Source organism: Pelobates fuscus, chromosome 8 (assembly GCF_036172605.1).
Source record: "Pelobates fuscus isolate aPelFus1 chromosome 8, aPelFus1.pri, whole genome shotgun sequence".
In the NCBI taxonomy this organism is placed as follows: Eukaryota; Metazoa; Chordata; class Amphibia; order Anura; family Pelobatidae; genus Pelobates; species Pelobates fuscus.
The window spans coordinates 52,931,108-52,950,091 of record NC_086324.1 but is presented as its reverse complement, the minus strand read 5'-3'; the positions used below and the strand labels follow the sequence as shown (position 1 = coordinate 52,950,091).

Sequence of the window (18,984 nt, the reverse complement as noted above, 5' to 3'; positions counted from 1 at the left end):
ATGATAATGTCTTAAAAGGGAAACTATAGTACTAGGAAAACAAACTTGTTTTTCTGGCACTATAGTTTCCCCCTTTGTCAACGCCCTCCCTCCCCCCTAGTACACAAGGTTTTCTTCTGTCATTTACCTGGGTCCACCTCCGATGTCCCTCGGCGCTGGCTCGGCTCGGCCCAGCTCCTTCCCCGCTAACGTCAGCCGGCGGGGGAGACCCAATACGCACGCGCAGGAATGGGTGCGCTCGCATTAGGACTATTCAATGCTTTCCTATGGGGATTCCAGTGATGCTGGAAGTCCTCATGCCTAGCGTGTGGACGTCCAGTATCATTTGGGCGACCAAAAGTTGCATTTGAGCCCGGAAGACCCTCTATTGGCTGCCTGGTAGACAGCCACTAGAGGAGGAGTTAACCCTAGCAGGTAATTATTGCAGTTTATAAAAACTGCAATAATTACATGCTCAGGGTTAAGGGTGATGGGACATTGCACCCAGACCACTTTAATGAGCTGAAGTGGTCTGTGTGCCTACAGTGTCCGTTTAAATATGATTTTCCATCATATACCAAACCCTCTCTTCTGATCGGCGGTTTGTTTTTCTCCTCTTTCAAAAATGTTTTAGAACTGGTGCAGAAAGCAGTCTACACTATAGACAATATAATCTACACATTGCACTGTTATCTAACAAGATAGCCCGGTGCAACAATCCCCCCCAGTACACACTGGTTTCTAAATGTATATCAAGAACTTCCAGGAAGATCCCCCATGACCCAAGTTCAGTTTATGTACCATTTAACACAGCAGAAAGAAAAGGCAACAATACACACAATATGATTCCATTAGAAATATGAGCTATTTTAAAAATAGCTGAATCCAAACAATGAGGAATACAACTCTAACATCTAAAATGGATCATATTAGAATGAAAATCTGATATGCATACACACACACACAAATCAATAGCATACAGAAATGTAATAGGGGCATGTCTCACCTTAGCTTTGCCTTTTGGGACATAGTAGATACCAGATGCCCTAAGGAGGAAATATCTCTTCTTCCAGGACTTTTTTCCATCATCCTTCAGCCAAAGGACTCCCTCAATTTCTGGCACAGAGACTGAACTGCCACAAAAGCATTCCTACAAGAGCAAGCATTAAAGCATGAAGTTAGGGCTGGCGTCATGTTTGTTACTGTCAGTATATGAAAGTTGCCAAACAAGTGCTATATGAAAAGGTTGATTTTACAATGTATTTACAGATCAGGGCAGGATTGATCTTTTCAAACACAAAGACATGTGTTCGCCATGCAACACCACAGAGTTATTCATCTCATTAAAGGCTCTCTGCTTTGATAAAAAAAAAAAAAAAAGGATCTATGAAAAGCCATATTCTCAAACATGTGGTTAATGCAGCTTTTCATTACATACATCAAGGGTCTCAAACGGCATTTCCCCCCAAATTATGTTGGTCTATAACTCCGATCTTTGTTTGCCAGTCTGTGTTTGGTAAAACATTATGAAAGTTGAAGTGCAGTCCACAAGATGCTGATTGCAGGAGAAGACCAGAGGTGGTGAGGGAAAGGGAGCCATATAAGTTGTCAAAACATTCTAAAACAGTTTGACAAAGTACACTGTGATGGCACCACGGCATTCCTAGCACCATAACCACAACATCAGGCTGTAGTGGTAATGGTGCTTGGAGTTTTAATCAAGCGTCCACCCTAATGCTAACGTAAAACTACACTGATCAGCCAAACCATTAAAACCACTGACAGGTGAAGCAAATTAAATTGATAATATGGTTAAAATTGCACCTGTCAAGGTGTGGGATATATTAGGCAGCAAATGAACAGTCAATTCTTGAATTCTTGTGTTGGAAGCATGAAAAGTGCTATATGTGCATGTGCTAGAACAACTATTCTGATCCATGGGGACACACATCGCAACTTACAGAACTTAAAAAATCTGCTGCTAATGTCTTGGTGCCAGATACCACAGGACACGTTCAGAGGTCTCATGGAGTCCATGCCTCAAAGCATCAGAGCTTTTATGGCAGTACGAGGGGCACCAACACAATATTAAGCAGGTGGTTTGAATGTTTTGGCTGATCAGTGTATACCAGCGTTTCCCAAACTGTGTGCCACGGCACCCCGACGTGCACACAGGGGTGCCGCGGACTATTTCCCCGGTGCTATCATTATAGCACCGGGGAAACGTTACTGCTCAACAGGGACCCGGTCAAGTGCCGCGGTCCTTTAAGACTGCGACAGGGCCCCTGTAATGTCGGCGGGCAGGGAGGAAGTGACAGCCTGTCACTTCCTCCCAGCATCCTGCAGAGAGACAGCGCGGGAGTGAGAAGAGGCAGCCGTAGCGTGAAGGGAGAGGAGCATAAAGAGCTCCAGACCCCTCACTCCCTCAGCAGCAGGACTCCAAGCCACCCTCCTAGCACATAAGGTAAGCTAACAGGAGGGTGGCTGGAGATAATAAAAAAATAAAAAAATCACTTGTGTGTGAGTGTGTGTATGAGTATGTGTGTGAATGAGTTTGAGAGTGTGTGTATGAGTATGTGTGTGAATGAGTTTGAGAGTGTGTGTATGAGTATGTGTGTGAATGAGTTTGAGAGTGTGTGTATGAGTATGTGTGTGAATGAGTTTGAGAGTGTGTGTGTATGTGTGTGTGTGTGTATGTGTGTGTGTATGTGTGTATGTGTGTGTGTATGTGTGTATGTGTGTGTGTATGTGTGTGTGTGTGTGTATGTGTGTGTGTGTGTGTGTATGTGTGTGTGTGTGTGTGTGTGTATGTGTGTGTGTGTGTGTATGAGTGAGTGTGTATGAGTGAGTGTGTATGAGTGAGTGTGTATGAGTGAGTGTGTATGAGTGAGTGTGTATGAGTGAGTGTGTATGAGTGAGTGTGTATGAGTGAGTGTGTATGAGTGAGTGTGTATGAGTGAGTGTGTATGAGTGAGTGTGTATGAGTGAGTGTGTATGAGTGAGTGTGTATGAGTGAGTGTGTATGAGTGAGTGTGTATGAGTGAGTGTGTATGAGTGAGTGTGTATGAGTGAGTGTGTATGAGTGAGTGTGTATGAGTGAGTGTGTATGAGTGAGTGTGTATGAGTGAGTGTGTATGAGTGAGTGTGTATGAGTGAGTGTGTATGAGTGAGTGTGTATGAGTGAGTGTGTATGAGTGAGTGTGTATGAGTGAGTGTGTATGAGTGAGTGTGTATGAGTGAGTGTGTATGAGTGAGTGTGTATGAGTGAGTGTGTATGAGTGAGTGTGTATGATTGAGTGTGTATGAGTGAGTGTGTATGAGTGAGTGTGTGTGTATGAGTGAGTGTGTGTGTGTGTATGAGTGAGTGTGTGTGTATGAGTGAGTGTGTGTGTGTATGAGTGAGTGTGTGTGTGTGTATGAGTGAGTGTGTGTGTGTGCGCTTGTGTGTCTGTGTGCATGCACACATCTGTGTGTCAAAGTGTGTGCTTTTAGGTCAGTGTGTATATGTGTCATGGTGTGAGCATGTATCAATGTTTGTGTGTGTCAGGGTGCATTTGTGTATATGTCGGTGTGTATCTATGTGTGTGTATATGTGTCGTTGTGCATCCATATGAATGTGTTCATGTGTCGGTGTATTTATATGCATTTCTGTGTTAATGTGTATGAATATCTGTGTAAATATGTATTTATGAGCATACAGCCAAGCAGTCAAACACCAGCACAATATACAAGCACACTCCTGCAATCTAACACAAATATTACATACAAACACATCCCTTCACTCAAGCACAAATACTTAACACAAATGTACATCCACATTTAAAAGAGAACATTACATTCAGACACACCCCTGCAATCAAACGCAAATATCACATACAAACACACCCCTGTATTAAAACACAATAAATGTAAAACAGCATCCCTTCAGACACCAACACTGTACATTACACAACAGCGCCAGTAAATGTGGCAGCGCTGTACAGATATATAACCTATAAATTTTAAATACTGAAATATTAAGGGCGCCTTGAACCTAAAAAGTTTGGGAACCACTGGTGTATACTATGCACTATAGCTTTACGTAGTGCACTTCCATCATATATATTACTGATGTCACTTTGAAAAATATCACCGGACTAAGGAATGGAAAATGAAATTGAGTCCTTGGCTTTACCATGTCCTATTGCCATTTGACCTGATCTCTAAGCGCGAAATAAAAATGTATTTGTCTAACATCTGTGTTTGTTTTTTTTTTTTTTTTTTTTTTTATCAATTTAACCTGAAACACCACTATTGCGGTAACAATGGTTGGTATTTGTAGTGTAAGTTAGCCCAAATTCTGTACTATCAAACCTATAACCCTACGCACTAAGCATGTAAGATAGAAGTATAAAAAAACAGACTGATGCTTTGGTTTTAACACATATACAGTAGCAGGTAAAAAAAAGAAAATGTAGGTTCTGTTTTATTTTAATATATTTTCAAACATGTTTTCACATAAAAGCTACATGACTGGTAAGACACTGTGTTACTGTGGCAACAGACCTATTAAAACTCCTTATTAGTCAATGCGCCATATGACAGCAATGAAAAAAGGTTTTACCAACACAAGAGGGCATTGAAGAGCTGCACAAGAGGATACGTTAACTAACAGTTAGTAATTTAATTTGGGCTGCTTAGGAGAATTTAACCTCTGGTGGATCAAGTCTCAAGTAAGCCCTATATAATATTGACACAGGATACTTCAGGATACTATGATTGGCAATATTATGGTTTGCAACAAAACCTGAATTCCAGAATGTAGAATAGGTTAAAATCTTTCTTTTGCACAGACATACAAGCATATTCAAGAAGCAACACAGAGTATGTATGTGTTTTTCCTTATATATCCAAAAGGAGAAGGAAAAAGAAGGAGAGAAAAGAAATATATGGAGGAAAGTAGCAAATAAAAACAGAAAAAGAAGAATAAGGAATGAACCTCAGGCAGCCGAGTTATTGGAGATTCAAGGTCTTCATAAACTAAGAAACACAGGATAGAAATGGTGCAGAATAGCGGATAAATTATCCATATATAGAACAATGTGAAGCTTAGCATTTCCGGTTAACATAGATGGCAGGGAATCTTTATTGCAATCAACTGTTTAGAGAACAATTTGTTTTCTCTTCTCGTCAAGCAATCATGTAGGCGAGACAGTACAATCACCGAAGAATTGGGTGTGAGGGAGAATATGAAAGATATTTTAGTTCAGAAAGCTTCCAAATGCTGGCATTGCCATCTCATATGTTAGATGGAAGCCTTATGGCCAGGTCACAGGTGCGAACAGAGATCTGTTGTTGGACTGGATTGCTGCTTCAAAATTGAAATCTGGTCTATTCTAGTGGTAGTTCTGCCGTTACTCTAAGTGATCATTTAAAAAAAAAAAAAAAAAAAAAGGTCTGATCTGGCTGAAAGGTCTGGCTGCTGGCCAGGTAGGTTATGGAGTATCCATATATATATATATATATATATATATTATTCACAGTGTTTATATTCCGACATTCCCTAGTCAAAACAAGCTCTGAAAGTTTATATCAATGACAAGCGTTCCGTGGTTTTTTTTTCCAGGAAAGCAGTGAAATGTTTGGGGAACTGACAAACTAGAAACCAATTTAGTACCCACTCTTGTAAACAGGAAGTGTCAGAATTCTAATGTAACCCATTTAACACATTGGTGGCAACTTGTTTAAGTAGATTTTTGGACTACATCTCCCCTATACCTCAGCTACTTAAATCTTGGCTGAGGAATAATACTGCAAGTATCTGACAAGTCTGAGATTCTGCAGGGGAAGGGGGGGAGGAATGGAGATTCTGCAGGGGAAGGGGGGAGGGAAATGGAGATTCTGCAGGGGAAGGGGGGGGGGGGGGGAAATGGAGATTCTGCAGGGGAAGGGGGGGGGGGGGGAGAATGGAGATTCTGCAGGGGAAGGGGGGGGAGATGAAGATTCTGCAGGGGAAGGGGGGGATGAAGATTCTGCAGGGGAAGGGGGGATGAAGATTCTGCAGGGGAAGGGAGGAATGGAGAGTCTGCAGGGGAAGGGAGGGGATGGAGAGTCTGCAGGGGAAGGGAGGGAATGGAGAGTCTGCAGGGGAAGGGAGGGAATGGAGAGTCTGCAGGGGAAGGGAGGGAATGGAGAGTCTGCAGGGGAAGGGAGGGAATGGAGAGTCTGCAGGGGAAGGGAGGGAATGGAGAGTCTGCAGGGGAAGGGAGGGAATGGAGAGTCTGCAGGGGAAGGGAGGGAATGGAGAGTCTGCAGGGGAAGGGAGGGAATGGAGAGTCTGCAGGGGAAGGGAGAGAACTGGAGGGGCTGCAGGGGAAGGGAGAGCAAGAAATGGAGGGGCTGCAGGGGAAGGGAGAGCAAGAAATGGAGGGGCTGCAGGGGAAGGGAGAGCAAGAAATGGAGGGGCTGCAGGGGAAGGGAGAGCAAGAAATTGAGGGGCTGCAGGGGAAGGGAGAGCAAGAAATGGAGGGGCTGCAGGGGAAGGGAGAGCAAGAAATGGAGGGGCTGCAGGGGAAGGGAGAGCGAGAAATGGAGGGGCTGCAGGGTAAGGGAGAGCAAGAAATGGAGGGGCTACAGGGGAAGGGAGAGCGAGAAATGGAGGGGCTGCAGGGGAAAGGTGGGGGAGAGAAATTGAGAAACAGCAGAGGAGGGGAGGATGGAGAGAAATGGAGTGGCTGCAGGGGAAGGGAGGGGGGAGAGAGAAATGGAGGGGCTACAATGGGGGAGAGAGACACAAAGGGGCAAGAGTGGAGGGGGGAGAAAGACAAGGAGTGGCTTGTGTGTTAAACGAGACACATGGAGGGGTAGAAAGACACATGGAGGTGCCTGGGGGGGAATGAGACACATGGAGGAGCTTGGCGGAAAGGAATGTTACACATAGGGGAAGGAAATGAGACACTTGGGGGAGAGGGATAAGACAGATTGGTGGACTTGGGGGAGGAATAAGACACATGGGGAAATGAGACATCGAGAGGGCTGGGGGGCCCCAGGTCAATTTTTGCACCGGGCCCCGGGTATTCTAGTTACCAATCTAATCTCTGAAAAGCCCGTATTTGGGCGTATACAATTTGTGTAAATTTTCCCTGTCAGATCCCGAACGTTCATTTTCTTAGGGCATTCCCAGCCGCAGATTTCTTTCTCAAAGTTACGCCATCGTATGTTTGCCAGACTTGGGTCATTTGAAATTTAAACAAATAAATAATAAAATTGAAAAAAATAAAAAAAGAACAAAAAGAATAAGGCACCATCTCTCCCTTGCAATCCAGATGTTCCTAAGAAAGACTTTGCCTTCTGTGCAGCTGGAAAGATTATTTCTATAGTCATACACAGACACTTTAATAAGTCATATGCAGCATATTGCACAAACACTCCACTCAAAACAGGTGGCATACCACTATTCTTTAAAGGAAAACTCCCACTTAAGAGGATTTTTAATATTATGCTTACTTATCCCTTATATTTAACAAATGTGTGTTTGTGGAGGGAAAAAAAGTCAGAACTCCATGATATTGTATTTACCGCTATCCTGGAACAGAGTGCCTCCATATTGGGCCCCACTGAATCAATGCTATAAGGGGAGATGAAGAGACGTAAACAATGTTGCTGTTTCTTCTCCTTCAGTGGAATGTGTGCCCTGGTTGTGCTTCGACTGACCTGGATTGCGATGTCAATGGCTAAATCTTTCATGTACAGTTAAATTAAAACTGCACACGAGGGCAACGCAATTTAGAGGTGATTTTTTTTAGATGAAATTTTAAGAGACCATTGCGGAACTAATACCGACAGGGCCATGGTGCAAGGAATGTTTAGGGCCCCCTGTACCGCAAGGGTGGCCAAGGTAGATATTTTGCCATCTGGAGATCTACCACATGTCAATCCTTATTGAGCTGTGTTTCTGAGCAGTGTCTTTGAATGTAAGTAGGTTTGTGAGAATGTAGGTGTTTATTTGTGTGTAGTGTTCCACTGCAGGGGTGTATTTGTGTGTAGTGTTCCAATGCAGGGGTTTATTTGTGTGTAGTGTTCCAATGCAGTGGTTTATTTGTGTGTAGTGTTCCACTGCAGGGGTTTATTTGTGTGTAGTGTTCCAATGCAGGGGTTTATTTGTGTGTAGTGTTCCACTGCAGGGGTGTATTTGTGTGTAGTGTTCCAATGCAGGGGTTTATTTGTGTGTAGTGTTCCAATGCAGTGGTTTATTTGTGTGTAGTGTTCCACTGCAGGGGTTTATTTGTGTGTAGTGTTCCAATGCAGGAGTTTATTTGTGTGTAGTGTTCCAGTGCAGGGGTTTATTTGTGTGTAGTGTTCCAGTGCAGGGGTTTATTTGTGTGTAGTGTTCCAGTGCAGGGGTATATTTGTGTGTAGTGTTCCAGTGCAGGAGTTTATTTGTGTTTAGTGTTCCAGTGCAGGGGTTTATTTGTGTGTAGTGTTCCAGTGCAGGGGTTTGTGTGTAGTGTTCCAATGCAGAGGTTTATTTGTGTGTAGTGTTCCAATGCAGGGGTTTGTGTGTAGTGTTCCAAAGCAGGGGTTTATTTGTGTGTAGTGTTCCAATGCAGGGGTTTATTTGTGTGTAGTGTTCCAATGCAGGGGTTTATTTGTGTTTAGTGTTCCAATGCAGGGGTTTATTTGTGTTTAGTGTTCCAATGCAGGGGTTTATTTGTGTTTAGTGTTCCAATGCAGGGGTTTATTTGTGTGTAGTGTTCCAATGCAGGGGTTTATTTGTGTTTAGTGTTCCAATGCAGGGGTTTATTTGTGTTTAGTGTTCCAATGCAGGGGTTTATTTGTGTGTAGTGTTCCAATGCAGGGGTTTATTTGTGTGTAGTGTTCCAATGCAGGGGTTTATTTGTGTGTAGTGTTCCAATGCAGGGGTTTATTTGTGTGTAGTGTTCCAATGCAGGGGTTTATTTGTGTTTAGTGTTCCAATGCAGGGGTTTATTTGTGTGTAGTGTTCCAATGCAGGGGTTTATTTGTGTGTAGTGTTCCAATGCAGGGGTTTATTTGTGTGTAGTGTTCCAATGCAGGGGTTTATTTGTGTGTAGTGTACCAATGCAGGGGTTTATTTGTGTGTAGTGTTCCAATGCAGGGGTTTATTTGTGTGTAGTGTTCCAATGCAGGGGATTATTTGTGTGTAGTGTTCCAGTGCAGGGGTTTATTTTTGTTTAGTGTTCCAGTGCAGGGGTTTATTTGCGTGTAGTGTTCCAATGCAGGGGTTTATTTGTGTGTAGTGTTCCAGTGCAGGGGTTTAGTTGTGTGTAGTGTTCCAATGCAGGGGTTTGTGTGTAGTGTTCCAGTGCAGGGGTTTATTTGTGTGTAGTGTTCCAGTGCAGGAGTTTATTTGTGTGTAGTGTTCCAGTGCAGGGGTTTATTTGTGTGTAGTGTTCCAGTGCAGGGGTTTATTTGTGTGTAGTGTTCCAGTGCAGGGGTTTGTGTGTAGTGTTCCAATGCAGAGGTTTATTTGTGTGTAGTGTTCCAATGCAGGGGTTTGTGTGTAGTGTACCAATGCAGGGGTTTATTTGTGTGTAGTGTTCCAATGCAGGGGTTTATTTGTGTGTAGTGTTCCAGTGCAGGAGTTTATTTGTGTGTAGTGTTCCAGTGCAGGGGTTTATTTGTGTGTAGTGTTCCAGTGCAGGGGTTTATTTGTGTGTAGTGTTCCAGTGCAGGGGTTTATTTGTGTGTAGTGTTCCAGTGCAGGGGTTTGTGTGTAGTGTTCCAATGCAGAGGTTTATTTGTGTGTAGTGTTCCAATGCAGAGGTTTATTTGTGTGTAGTGTTCCAATGCAGGGGTTTATTTGTGTGTAGTGTTCCAATGCTGGGGTTTATTTGTGTGTAGTGTTCCACTGCAGGGGTTTATTTGTGTGTAGTGTTCCAATGCAGGGGTTTATTTGTGTGTAGTGTTCCAATGCAGGGGTTTATTTGTGTGTAGTGTTCCAATGCAGGGGTTTATTTGTGTGTAGTGTTCCAATGCAGGGGATTATTTGTGTGTAGTGTTCCAGTGCAGGGGTTTATTTTTGTTTAGTGTTCCAGTGCAGGGGTTTATTTGTGTGTAGTGTTCCAGTGCAGGGGTATATTTGTGTGTAGTGTTCCAGTGCAGGAGTTTATTTGTGTGTAGTGTTCCAGTGCAGGGGTTTATTTGTGTGTAGTGTTCCAGTGCATGGGGTTTATTTGTGTGTAGTGTTCCAGTGCAGGGGTTTGTGTGTAGTGTTCCAATGCAGAGGTTTATTTGTGTGTAGTGTTCCAATGCAGGGGTTTGTGTGTAGTGTTCCAAAGCAGGGGTTTATTTGTGTGTAGTGTTCCAATGCAGGGGTTTATTTGTGTGTAGTGTTCCAATGCAGGGGTTTATTTGTGTTTAGTGTTCCAATGCAGGGGTTTATTTGTGTTTAGTGTTCCAATGCAGGGGTTTATTTGTGTTTAGTGTTCCAATGCAGGGGTTTATTTGTGTTTAGTGTTCCAATGCAGGGGTTTATTTGTGTGTAGTGTTCCAATGCAGGGGTTTATTTGTGTTTAGTGTTCCAATGCAGGGGTTTATTTGTGTGTAGTGTTCCAATGCAGGGGTTTATTTGTGTGTAGTGTTCCAATGCAGGGGTTTATTTGTGTGTAGTGTTCCAATGCAGGGGTTTATTTGTGTGTAGTGTTCCAATGCAGGGGTTTATTTGTGTGTAGTGTTCCAATGCAGGGGTTTATTTGTGTGTAGTGTTCCAATGCAGGGGTTTATTTGTGTGTAGTGTACCAATGCAGGGGTTTATTTGTGTGTAGTGTTCCAATGCAGGGGTTTATTTGTGTGTAGTGTTCCAATGCAGGGGTTTATTTGTGTGTAGTGTTCCAATGCAGGGGTTTATTTGTGTTTAGTGTTCCAATGCAGGGGTTTATTTGTGTGTAGTGTTCCAATGCAGGGGTTTATTTGTGTGTAGTGTTCCAATGCAGGGGATTATTTGTGTGTAGTGTTCCAGTGCAGGGGTTTATTTTTGTTTAGTGTTCCAGTGCAGGGGTTTATTTGCGTGTAGTGTTCCAATGCAGGGGTTTATTTGTGTGTAGTGTTCCAGTGCAGGGGTTTAGTTGTGTGTAGTGTTCCAATGCAGGGGTTTGTGTGTAGTGTTCCAGTGCAGGGGTTTATTTGTGTGTAGTGTTCCAGTGCAGGAGTTTATTTGTGTGTAGTGTTCCAGTGCAGGGGTTTATTTGTGTGTAGTGTTCCAGTGCAGGGGTTTATTTGTGTGTAGTGTTCCAGTGCAGGGGTTTGTGTGTAGTGTTCCAATGCAGAGGTTTATTTGTGTGTAGTGTTCCAATGCAGGGGTTTGTGTGTAGTGTACCAATGCAGGGGTTTATTTGTGTGTAGTGTTCCAATGCAGGGGTTTATTTGTGTGTAGTGTTCCAGTGCAGGGGTTTATTTGTGTGTAGTGTTCCAGTGCAGGGGTTTATTTGTGTGTAGTGTTCCAGTGCAGGGGTTTATTTGTGTGTAGTGTTCCAGTGCAGGGGTTTATTTGTGTGTAGTGTTCCAGTGCAGGGGTTTGTGTGTAGTGTTCCAATGCAGAGGTTTATTTGTGTGTAGTGTTCCAATGCAGGGGTTTGTGTGTAGTGTACCAATGCAGGGGTTTATTTGTGTGTAGTGTTCCAATGCTGGGGTTTATTTGTGTGTAGTGTTCCAATGCAGGGGTTTATTTGTGTGTAGTGTTCCAATGCTGGGGTTTATTTGTGTACTAAAGTGGCATTTCAATGCAGTTGTGTGTTTATATAATGACTCCATACAGGCTGTCAAAATCTGTCTTTGGTGTCTTCTACCATGGACAAAAAGAAGGCATATGGACTACAGCAAGTTCTCCATGACAGAATTAATTCACCAAGTTTTATCCATTACACTTCATCAATAAAAAAAAAAACTATTCCATTTAAAATCTAATTTTGTGTAAGACTGATCAGCATTTATCTACATTGCAAAGCAACGAGTTGTGAATCTTTTTTGGTGTTATTTAGTTAAAAATCCATCATTAATATGTATGAACTCATCTGCAGTTACTCACCTCCAGTAGCACTTCTTTATTTCTGTCTGCCATCTCTGAAGTCTCTTTTCTTCCTAGTAGGTAATTCTAAAACAGGAGGACATTGTTCATTAACAAAGAGAAGGGGTGATGTGAAATCTACATATATAATTCAGTGACTCAGACCTGAGCTCGCATCTACCATGGAAACCAAGAATTTGTTACCATCTGTGATTATTAAGTCCAAGATATCTGTAACAGAAGAGACTTCTGTATCCAAACATTTTCCCCGTTAAACTAACCAGAAATGTTTGGCCCAATTTTCTACAATGACACCTGGTTGTTTACTTCCTCTGCATTGCTTCTAGGAATGTACACCAATACGAGACACCTGTGTTGTAAATTTAATGGTTATTGGAATTCCAAATACTTTTAGCAGTTACTTAAGGTATTTGATTTCCAAATCAAGTATGTGCCTAAGGCAATACCACTTTACGGTTTAGGCTTCCATATCTATTAAGGCACAATATGAGCAATTAAGGGGCAAAATACTAAATGTGAGAAAGCATTTATTTGTTCTCAAAGTTATTGCCTATTATTTAGCACTTTGCTCTATAGATGCACCTGTTAGAGTTAAAAGAGCACTATAGGGTCAGGAACACAAACCTGTATTCCTGACCCTATAGTTTTAAAAACACTATCTAGCTCGCCCTGGTCCTCCCTCACACCCTGAATATAGTAAATATCTTACCTTTATTCAAGTCTGCTGGTGCTGACTCTACCACTAATCTGCCTCCTTGGCTGACATTATCAGAAGTGTTTAACTCAGTCAATCACAATGCTTTCCCTATAGGAAAGCATTGTATTGGCTGAGATTGCCAAGGAAGTGGGTCATGGGGGCGGAGCCAAACACAGCCCTCACCAATCAGCATCTCGTCATAGAGATGCATTCAATCAATGCGTCTCTATGAGGAAAGTTCAGTGTCTCCATGCAGAGGGTGGAGACACTGAAGGGCAGTACTGCACACTGTGCAGCACTGCCCCAGGAAGCACCTCTAGTAGCCACCTGAGGAGTGGCCAATGGATGTGTCCCTAGGCTGTAATGTAAACAACTGCCTTATCTCTGAAAAGGCAGTGTTTACTGCAAAAAGCCTGAAGGAACTGTCTATACTCACCAGAACAAATAAAATAAGCTGTAGTTGTTCTGGTGACGATAGGGTGTCTTTAAAAGTGAACATATTTGATTTAAACTGTATAAATCACATGTGCATACATGCAGTACATATTTTTCTGAGCTGCTAAGTAATTATTTGTAAAACAATGTTTCGAAATAGGGGAGGTGGGGGAAAATCACTATTCAAACATGTCTAGATTTTTGATAAATTGTTCAGGTTTATTCAAAAACCATGAAACTATTTTATACATGTTAGGCCAAAATAGCAAAATGCGAAATGTTTTTCCAATTCAGATATGTTTTCTAAAAATTGCATTTCTACTGTCAAACCTTCAGAAATTCTCAGTTTAGTAAAAAAAATGAATGAGAACAAAGCAAGGACATATGATTGTCAGAACGGAGGATATGATGTCAAAGAATATATTCTCTGTTTAATTTGCCACACTCACAAAAAAAGTGCCTAATTAAATTTTCTACAGTTAATAAAAATGGCTAATTTATGTTACGAATGTAACATTCGGAATGAGATACAGATCTAGAAAAGAGGAGATTTTTACATTATTGAACTGCTGTAGGCTGCAACAGACGATCCGAGCTTCTGGGTAATTAACAAAACAAACCTCCTGAATGTCTGAAAGTGATTACTACAGGGAAAATGGTAATTAGTCATCATTGAACGCTCTACTTTCTTTTAAGACAACTTTATCAATACTCCAGTAATTCTGACTGTGCATAGGACGACTGCAGATGCCTAACCAGCTATTGATCCTATAAGGTAGTAAGAATTTACTGTTCTGGTTTCAAGGCATCTGCACCTGACGTGAAAAAATATACGCACTGCAAGGGGTGATATAGACAAAATGAATTATGTAAAACTACTGCAGCACAATAGTTACAGTCTTAAAGAAATGTTTCCTCTGGTGTCAAATTTACAATGGTTGAATTAGGGAACTGCCCACCACTAGATGGCAAATTAAGAACGTACAGTTAAACTTAAACAACTCTAGGAGAGTATATCATTGTAGAGTAGGTGGGAGATTTAAATGGTTACTCCAACCACCATGTCCACTTCTGCTTGTGCTATGTGCAGGATTGCGGTTTGAAAGTCCACAGAGATATTTTCAATTTTGTGCCAGGGGCTAGTTACACCCCTGACACATGTAACTTAGGATTCAAAATAAGTTTTACTCTTTTTTTTTTTTGGTTTCGAGGTTTCAAAAAGTGGGTGAACCGGATTAGTAGTGCCCAATTAAAATAAGAAAAAAAACTAACTAAATACATTTCAAAAAACACAACTGGAAAAGGGGTTATCATAATCCTTTGATAATGCAAACAAAAACAAGTTCTTTTATAGTGTTTTTGATTTTAAATTGCAAAAAATAAAGAAAAATACATTTATAAATAAGAAAACTAAACTAGCAATATCACCAATGTTAAGCACTGGAATAAGTTCACATTGTCAATAAACCATATTCTTCCCTTACTTGTGGATTTTTGAAAAGTGCATATTTCTCTATACGTTCCACAAACATAAGTTTGTTCTGGCTGTCCCGAGTCCAGTTCAATAGGTTCTCAACCAGGTTTTCGTGGTCTTCAAAGATTCTCTCTACAGAGGGGAACAAACCGCTTTAGTGTGATACAATTTCTCACTATGAAGTCGAATTATTCCTATATTTCCGATTGAGGACGACACTGGTTTTGTCAGCTATACCATTCGTTTGAGCTCAACGAGCCTCAAAAACAAGTTATCTTTTTTTAGATGCCATTTATTGATCTGGGTTTCTGATCAAACAACACTGCTACATAATTATGGCAATTTGCACCTACAGCGATTCTCACTTTGGTGAACTAGTTAATGAAATAGGTTTCCATTAACTTAAAAAAGTTGTTTTTGCATTAACAGTTTCCATTAATCAATATATTTTTTAAGGCTCAATGCCAATTAGGACTATAGCATCCATGAGAATACTAAAAAATAAGCAAATAATGCAATAATTCACCATGTGCATTTCAATATATTATACTAAGGACACTGAATAACTAAATGAGTGTGAATTACTCTCGCCTGATAAATGAAGGAGTGGGTGAAGATGTACACTGTTTTTGTGTGTTTTTTTTTAACCCTAAAATATAATGAAACATTTTACCTACATTATCCTCTTCTATTTTTTCGCTACCAGGTAGGCCCTCTGGTAGTTGCAAAGTCCACTCTATGGCATGTCCTGCCTCGCGCTAAATGACGAGGCGGAATATACCATAGAGGCACATCGGTCGTGGATGTGACTTCTCCGACCTGTCCTCTTTAATATGTAATAATCCACACACACTGGCTGATTATTTAAATGCTACCATAAGCGGCAGCTTTCCTGCCAAAATAAGAAAAAAATACTAACAAAAGGCTGGATTATAAATAGTTATATAAAATCTTCGATATTAAATTTTCTATATATTTATATATCAAGGTTAAGTTTTGCAAAAGCCCTATTTAATTTTTCTGGTGTACTAAGTGTTTGCCTACCAGACAGTAACAAATTGTATAATGTGCGTAGTAAATTGGGGCTGCACAGATTGAAAGAGGAGCTTGATGGTTGCATTACGAATGTACCATTTCATGGTTATGGCACTCATATGTGGCAGAGCAACTGCTCATGAATGATATGCAAGGGAAAGCTCATCTCACACTCTGACACCATCTGCAAAAACCGTCAGTCAGCGCACTTCACTGATTGATTGACACACAACTGAACAGTAGTTGGGGAGTCCATCCATCGATGAAAATATTCTACATGCAAGGCAACTGCAAAATGAAACCCTGCAGCATCAAAAGAAGTTTTTAAGTAAACCTGGAATTAACTCAAAGAGAAAATGGCATCAAAATACTGTAAACACCTATTCAATTTCCAGGAGAAAATTGGTCACCTAGAGACAAACATTTTGACATTCCTGATTCTTTCACCAACACAAGACTGATTATAAGTTTCACAAATGTCACTCATATTAAGACACAGACGACCCTTGACCAATTTTCAGGTAAAACGGACTTCGCGTTAAAAGAAAGTAATAAACATATTTATTACAGACTTTTAAATGTGCATAGCTAAAGTTCTGCAGAAGTGTTTCCACAATAACACATTATTTGAATGTTATCTGCTTCACTAACCCATCTGTAACTCAGAGATGGTTTCCACCAATGACCAGTCCAGGCTGAACCCGCAGTGTGACTTGTCCATCAAGTTGTCTAGCACCTGTCGTACCGTTTGCCTCTCATCCACCATCATTGTCTTCGAGCTGTCATCAGACATGTGGACCCTGATCACCAGCTGTCAAGGAAAAACGAATATAAGTGTCTAAAAGATCTCATGGCATTAAAAGCCGTTGAAAGCACTCTTGCTAGAATAACTGTCACAGCAGCTGACACTTTAGATGTGTATTTAATTTCGTCATCATAAAGGTTCTGCTAGGTAGTGATTATAGAAACTACACTGCAAGTTAATGTACAAATTAATATTACGATAAGCACATCTGTCATGTTTGTTTTTCCATAAAATCTATATATTTGCTAGCAATTCTGCTATCAAAATGTTGAGACAGAATTGTTAATTATTTTGTTTTAAACTATGATGTCTAAACTTTAACAGGAAGACTTTAACTTTGTAGCTTAGCCTATGTAAGTGTCCATTGTTTTTAAGACCTGTAGCTTAGCCTATGTAAGTGTCCATTGTTTTTAAGACCTGTAGCTTAGCCTATGTAAGTGTCCATTGTTTTTAAGACCTGTAGCTTAGCCTATGTAAGTGTCCATTGTTTTTAAGACCTGTAGCTTAGCCTATGTAAGTGTCCATTGTTTTTAAGACCTGTAGCTTAGCCTATGTAAGTGTCCATTGTTTTTAAGACCTGTAGCTTAGCCTATGTAAGTGTCCATTGTTTTTAAGACCTGTAGCTTAGCCTATGTAAGTGCCCATTGTTTTTAGGACCGGTAGTCAATTGAGTCTGTGATTTTAAAGATCACAAGGCCAGTAGATGAGAAAGACCCACCTTTTTAACCTGAGCTTCCTTTATCTTCTCTAGAGCAACACGGATCTTTTCGGCCTTTATCTTGGCAGCTTGCTCTTCCTGTAAACACAAAATGCACCAAAGTTAGAACTTATTCTGGTAAAAGGCAATCGAAATCTGGGATATAAAACATTAACTTATTACTCAGTAGCACCAGTAAAGTAGTTCACATTGCACGATACGTATAACTGTCATGCATTGGTCAATCACCAGTTCACATAGAACAAATATTAAAGAATGAATCATTTTAAATCAACACGCACAACAAAATAACACATAGAGACACAAATAACACAAATATATTTTTACACAGATGCCATGCAGAATATTGTGATACTTTTGGGGGAAAAGGCTTTATTTTGCTCATATGTATACTGAACATCTAAAAATCTAGAAGAGCAAGACACTTCTACAGAAATCATTGCAATAACAGATACTGCCAAACATTTAACAAATATAAATAGCAACAATATATTCAGAACACTAGCGACATATTTATACACACACATTCTAATAACACGTTCTAGCAAATCGATATTTCATTATTTTATATCTTGGATGGTAGTATACAATCATATACAATATATCTTTTGGCAAGATAGAATCATTGCTACTCCTTCCTACCAACCTTCTTCTTGGATTAAAACTCTCAGGATTATAGAATATAGTGTGGGCATGCTTCAAGGCAGTCTTATGGCAAGGCAATTATACAATAATCCCAATCCTATATTTGTTTGTTAGGGGGTGAGGAAAAGGTGTGGAAAAAAAGTAGGCTAAAGCTGGTGTGAACTGCAGAATGGAGAATTAAACTTAGTAAGAGGGTAAAAAATGTGTAGTAAATAACAGTAGAAAGGAGGAAAAATTAAGCTATTGGGATAAACGCTGGGATGTGGGATAAATGCTGGGGTGTGAGACAAACTGAAAGCCCTGGGGAATTTAAAAAACCTCATGTGGGTGAGGGATCAATGGAAGGTTGTGAAGCATAACATATTAAGATCTATTGGGGTATCATTCAAAATAGGGGCGTCCCCTACTGATATCAAACAGTCATCAGACTACGATGAATACTGCTCAGTTTTGTAGCCTAAAACAAGGGGCAAATGGAGATTACAAAAAGTCAAAAGCTTAAAAGGTCGACACTATAAAAGTTTGATTAACTATGAGGCTCTGTATCAACTTGCCCTCAATTCAGAATATTAGTTGAACTGATTGCTTTTGAAAGATAAAGTCGGTATACATGGGAAAATATCAGACGTTGAAAAACGTGCCTTAACTTATCTCTAAAAACATAGAGCTCTAATGCTGCCAAGCTTGCAGTAAAAGAACATGCAGAGACATTCTCAAACATCTTTCCATTTTAATAGAAATCATTTTATGCAAATGACTATGATTTTATGCATCAGAAAATTAATATGAGACAGGGAGTTAAATAGCTTGGATCTATCCTTACACTGTGATGCCGATCTAGAATTGAAAGCTCTCATTAACTACAGTGCAGACAAATAAGGATAAAAATGCTAAAATATACATCACATTCTATGTGGAACTTAAACATTCGAAAAAGAAACATAGAAAGACTGCTACCAGAAACTGACAGGTAGAGTCACAAAGCCTATGTTTTCTCTTATATTTCAAGTTAACTATTTATGTACTCACTAATTGCGTTTTATCCAGCTTCAATCCTATGAAGCCAAATAATTTATGAAAGAACAAATTAGGAAAAAAAGGTCTTCAACTCTTACCATGCTGAAAAATGTAAAAACGTACATTTATTGCTGGA

The 18,984-nt window shown here is 40.5% G+C and overlaps 1 protein-coding gene across 3 annotated transcripts in view; it reads right to left on the bottom strand.

Annotated features, from left to right (window-relative positions):
* Window positions 1–18,984, bottom strand: part of RAPH1 (Ras association (RalGDS/AF-6) and pleckstrin homology domains 1) — a 136,822-nt gene that overhangs the window by 8,965 nt on the left and 108,873 nt on the right. For all 3 annotated transcript variants that reach the window (XM_063429806.1, XM_063429807.1, XM_063429808.1), the window contains 5 exons: window positions 17,187–17,264; window positions 16,315–16,474; window positions 14,639–14,760; window positions 12,023–12,088; window positions 986–1,129 (listed from right to left, as the gene is read on the bottom strand). In XM_063429806.1, coding sequence (XP_063285876.1) covers window positions 986–1,129; window positions 12,023–12,088; window positions 14,639–14,760; window positions 16,315–16,474; window positions 17,187–17,264 — 570 coding nt within the window. The remainder of the gene's footprint in view (window positions 1–985; window positions 1,130–12,022; window positions 12,089–14,638; window positions 14,761–16,314; window positions 16,475–17,186; window positions 17,265–18,984) is intronic.